Consider the following 5289-nt stretch of genomic DNA (forward strand, 5'->3'; position numbering starts at 1 on the left):
GGAATAAAGGCTCGGCAACACCGATGGCAGAAATGTATTACATTGAAGGGGGACTATGTTGAAAAATAAATGCATTTGATTTGAATTTCTTGTTTCTTTCTGTGTTAGGCTCCTTACTTATCAATCACCCCTCGTATCTTGGTTCCTTTTCATTTTCGTACATATCGAATCGTAACTTCCTGAATTATGGCCCCTGATTGTACGAAAAATCGCGTTTTTAGCTTGTGGTCCCTCTAGAGTCTAGAGGTCCGTCTTACTTCCGGTCCGTCTAAGATACGAATAGCCAAGTGATCACGCTTCAAGTTTGATTTGTAATTAATAACGCTGTAAAATGACCAATTTAATTACATTTGAAGGTGTATAACGATCAAATAAAGTCTCGTTGGCAATAAAAACGACGGGAGGTGTTAGAACTGGTGAGTATTGTGAGATGACAGCAGACGAAATGTCGTCAACAAGTCAAAACAAAATGTCAGCTGATACACCTTCTTATTACTGTAATATAAAGACACCTTCTTATTACTTATTACTGTAATATATAGTCAAAGAGTAGTAAGAAGTTTTATTTTAATCCCTTCAAGGGCCTGTGGAATAAACTCAGTTTCCGCGTAGAGGGGATGGTGGCTAGTAGCCTTAGCTGCCCCACAAATAGTGCGTAGTGCATCAAGCTGGAGGGATTCAAGATTATTAGATAAGTAGTCTGTGCATCCGTCCCAGGTAACATCGGCATAGTCAAAGTGCGACAGAATGAATGAAGAATATAAGGTATTTAGCGATTTTCTGTTTAAACGATATTTCAAGGAGCGTAGGCAGTTTACTAATTTTGATACTTTACTAATGATACTATCAATGTGGTTGTTCCATTTACAATTGGCTTGAAAAGTAAGTCCAAGATGTTTGTTCAGTTACTTCCTTTATTTTGATTGATTTCATTAATAGGGGTGGTTTCACAATGTTGCGTTTAGTCGTGAGTGTTAAAGTTTCTGTCTTGAGGATGTTACATGTGGGTCGTCTCGTTAATTACATTATTGGCTTCAACATGCGGTAAGTCATTATCTTGTTTGGTAACTTCGGCTATTACAGGCAAACATGGCTTAGAGAGAGAAGATTTAGGAAGATCGCGTGTTACAGCGTAATATTGTAAGTACGATTTGGTTGCATTATAACCACGTGCAACGACGAACTCGTGATCAGCTTCTTCACACTTAAAATCGGTGGTTCCAATATGGCCGGTATTAATTCCCACTGTCCTTTTCATATCCCGCTCATCTACATAAATCCTCTTAACGTTTGTTAATAAAGTTGACTGCAGAGAATCAAGGAATGACACAAAGTTTTTAACGTCCTTGCGCTGATAACCTAAAAATCTGGTCTGAAAACATATACCAGTTGATTCGATAAAATGAATAAGCTCGCTGTATTTAATCTGGCCACTTTTATCGTTATCCAACAATTGAAAAGCTTCATGGACATCGATATCTTTACCAAATAACAGAGTCTTTTCTTCTTTTGTCAGCTGTTCATCTTTAAAGGCGTTCTCCAATTCTGCTAGTGTTATATCGTCATTGTTATCTATGTTATGTCGTTTGAGTACCTGCAAATATATAAATGAAATGAAATGAGGTTTAACGTCCTACTTTTATACACCAATTAGGTTTAGTCTGTCAGCCGATTAAGGATAATTCTGTGTGAATTTATATGTCCCTTAATTTGACTCTTGAATCATGTGGGAGTAAAACAAAATTGGGTGGCTATCTTTAATCATGAGAAGGAAGTATGCAATTCAAGATGGTCATCACTCCATATAACTGACCATAATGCCTCTGTTATTCCTGTTAAGGGAAATTTTGTATCTATATTTAGGTTTTAGGGCAAAACAATTAATTAAACTCAAACGCCAGATGAACACGTTTGACGTCACGGAAAAATCCAAGATGGTCGCCAAATAGCTCTAACTATTTAAACTGTTATAACTTTACATACAGGCATGGCCAAGCTGCGATTTTAGAGTCTATACATACGTTATGGGCATCAAATTATTCGTTATATTAACAACAGATGACGTTAGCGTGAACGCCAGGGTGGTCACCATAATGACCATTATCAGTGATGAATACCGACGTATTTTGTCATTAACAAAACTAACAACTGGCTGAAATATTCTTAAATGAGAGCTATTAGCATCAGGATTACCAACAATTGTCATCTATCGGCTGTAGATGTAATTCTTAATTGGTGCAATTGTCTTATTCATTTCGTGAGATTAACTGTAGCCAGCGTGTGCTTTCATGTATGGTCATGAAAAATCGCAGCTATAAACATTCCTATAGGAACCTATAGTTTTTTACTTCGACATAGGGCCTCCAACTTGATTCGAGAGACAAATCAAGAGGATATATAACTGTACAGTGAACCATCATCAGCTGATACACTGGTTAACCAGCGGCTGCCAGGCAGGATACGCCCACATTTTCGAGAGACGGATGGAGAACAAGCTAAAAAGAAAGTGATTTTTCCTACAATCAAGGGCCATAATTCAGGAAATTACAATTCGATATGCGCAAATATCGAAAGGAGCCGAGGTCTTTGCGTTATAAACTTACATATCAAGTGTCAACAAAATCGGATAAAAATTGAGACCTCTATAGGGTCCAAAACCTTGATATACCATATTTTTAACCTCTTTGAGAACGAACGGCGGCCATTTTTTCTGTCAGTTTTGGGCCGATTTTCACTAAATTCGTACAATCAGGGGCCATAATCCATGAAGTTACAGTCCGATACATGCCAATATCGAAAGGAACCGAGATCTTAGGGCGATAAAACTATATTTCAAGTTTCATTGAAATCGGATAAAAATTGTTACCTGTAGACGGTTCACAAACAATTGTGGACGGACGGACGGACAGGGGCGACGACAATATACGTCCACGCGAAAATGTGGGCGTATAATAAAACGGGCATACTCTGTGCGTCGTGCTATGAAGGAAATTTTGGTCGGACAGCGCACCCACACACATACACAATCAACACAGTATTAGGCCATTTCGAGACGAGCATATATAGTTTTTATTTCAATAATTCGATGGCAACTGGGTGAACCATTTGGTTAAAGGATGGGTAAGCGACGATTCTCCTTGACACGGACATGCGTGGGATCGCAACAATTTCTAGAGATTACGACTTGGACAAACACATCAGTGAAATTCTTACCTTAAGAAACGAATCAACAGCTCTAACTACATGTCCATGTTCGACAGCAAGTTTATCTTGTTTTTGTTTCTTCTTTGATTTTTCTTCAAATAATTTGGTGGACGAAGATGGTTTTAATGGCTGCAGAACTCCAATTCTCTTTTCTAAATTATATCTTAATATGTCACTTTCATTATCGGCAAATAATAAAAAACCCAGAGTCTTGGGATTAAAAGTTCCGAATCGCTCTGTTTTATCATAGAGACGAGGTAATTCACTTAATGGTTGTAGCTTTTCTATAAAACTGTTACCCGGTTCCATAGATAGATACCAACCATCAAAACAATGAATGGGATAATTGCAGAGGACGCCACCATCGACGTATACATCCGTTTGGCCGTAAGACGTGAATTTAGTAGCACTAAACATGCCGGGAATGGCCATGGACATTCTAACAGCAAAGCGTACAGCCATATTGGGCGTGGTCTTAGGGTGACAATACTCAGTGGTCATTAGACTTAAGTTTGTTACAACAACACATAGCTCTATTCCAAACTGTTGATAAACTTCTTGAAACGTCACATCCGGGTTGCCCGTCTTAAGTCGCATTTTATCGCCAAACCACTTATAGATTTTTTTCCCAGGATTCCACCCATATCCAGAAATGAGATTTGGTAGAAGACTGCAGTAACCACAACTGTGATCTATGAACACGTCAGAAATATTGTTTCCCAAAAATTCCTCAATTTCATCTGGATTATACCCTACTGTTATCAAAGCAGCTGTCATGGCGCCCGCACTAGCTCCCGCGATTCGTTTGATGTTTTTCATCACCCCAACTTCCTGAAGGTATTTTATAGCTCCACAGTAAGCCAGGCCCTTATTTCCTCCTCCTTCAAGAACAAGATTCTCAAAATCAAATACAAAATCCTTTGGATCTGTGGCAATTGCTAGAAGTTCAGTTTCTGTAAGACATGATTTAGACCGGCGTAACCTTTTATTAGATACCGAAGCATCCATCCTGTCATGCGCACAAAGGTTCTCGTCGAATTTAACTTCGTTTTCCTTTTTATTGACCAGCTCCATACGAGCTTCCATGTTGAGTTCGTGGGTTGATTTCGGTTTCTTTTTACGACTACTACACTTGTTACCCATCTTGATTGTTGATTTGAACGACAACGGGAGAAACTGTGATTCAAATTTCAAACAACAAGTCTTTTATATGGAAGGTACGTTTTCTACCTTTGTACTAACTCAGGGTGCATGACGGTCTCAATATCAAATGTACGTATAAAGATTCAATGAACATACGTGTGGGAGGATATACTTCGCTTGTCCTTTTAATGAATGTAAATGAAGTTTAATAATATGATACACGTGTAACACAGCTAATAAAAAATCTGGTGGGAAACGAACATGAAACATGAAATTTACCTTTTAATGTTTATATTAAAGACACAGTATAAATGGAGCACTATAAGGTGCGTGTAAATCATAAAATATAATTAATAATGTCAGCCAATTTAAACAACACGAAACTTGGAATAGAAGTACCGGGCGTGAAACTAAACTTTAAAAATAATCACGGAACTCAAAAAAAACAATTGTACTGATACAACTACACCGGCCGTTTACCACAGTAAATAATCAAAATAAGCATAGTTAAAAGATGCATAAACTATTAGATATGTTATCTTTTCGAATAGATAAATATATATCTTAATAACGAATCAACACGATATATATATTTATATAGAAGGATCTACACAAACGACCTTAAGAAACTAGGCCGGTCAACTTGAAAATTCTCCGGAATTGCTATTATTATTAGTTTTCTGCGAAAATGCCCATAAACAGTGAATATCGTTTTTAACGTTAATAATAATGGAAACCAAACTCACTTTTACAACTTCCTTCTTTCTCATCAGCTTAGAATTATATTCTGGAATCTAGAATCATCTTCTCTAAGAATCCAGACTTTGAAAACAAAAATAACAAATTATACTTCGGTATTAAACGGAAAAAGTAATGTAGTTTACCGTCCGATAAATAAACAGAAATGAAATGAAATGAAATGTGGTTTAAGGTCCTACTGCT

General features: G+C 37.3%; 1 protein-coding gene across 1 annotated transcript; it reads right to left on the reverse strand.

The window, feature by feature from the left end:
• Positions 1-914: 914 nt before the first annotated feature.
• Positions 915-4409, reverse strand: LOC126808763 (uncharacterized). Its single transcript, XM_050533710.1, has 2 exons — positions 3214-4409; positions 915-1594 (listed from the first exon to the last, which is right to left on the reverse strand). Exons 1-2 carry the CDS (start codon positions 4345-4347, stop codon positions 998-1000), a joined length of 1731 nt encoding a protein of 576 aa, XP_050389667.1. The 5' UTR covers positions 4348-4409; the 3' UTR covers positions 915-997.
• Positions 4410-5289: the final 880 nt, after the last annotated feature.

Source organism: Patella vulgata, chromosome 1, assembly GCF_932274485.2.
Source record: "Patella vulgata chromosome 1, xgPatVulg1.2, whole genome shotgun sequence".
Classification (NCBI taxonomy): Eukaryota; Metazoa; Mollusca; class Gastropoda; family Patellidae; genus Patella; species Patella vulgata.

Coding starts and splice junctions, on each gene's coding strand:
- LOC126808763 (XM_050533710.1), bottom strand. CDS start 4,347: ATGGGTAACAAGTGTAGTAGTCGTAAAAAGAAACCGAAATCAACCCAC. Junction 1,595..3,213: donor CTGTTGATTCGTTTCTTAAG/GTAAGAATTTCA, acceptor ATATATTTGCAG/GTACTCAAACGACATAACAT.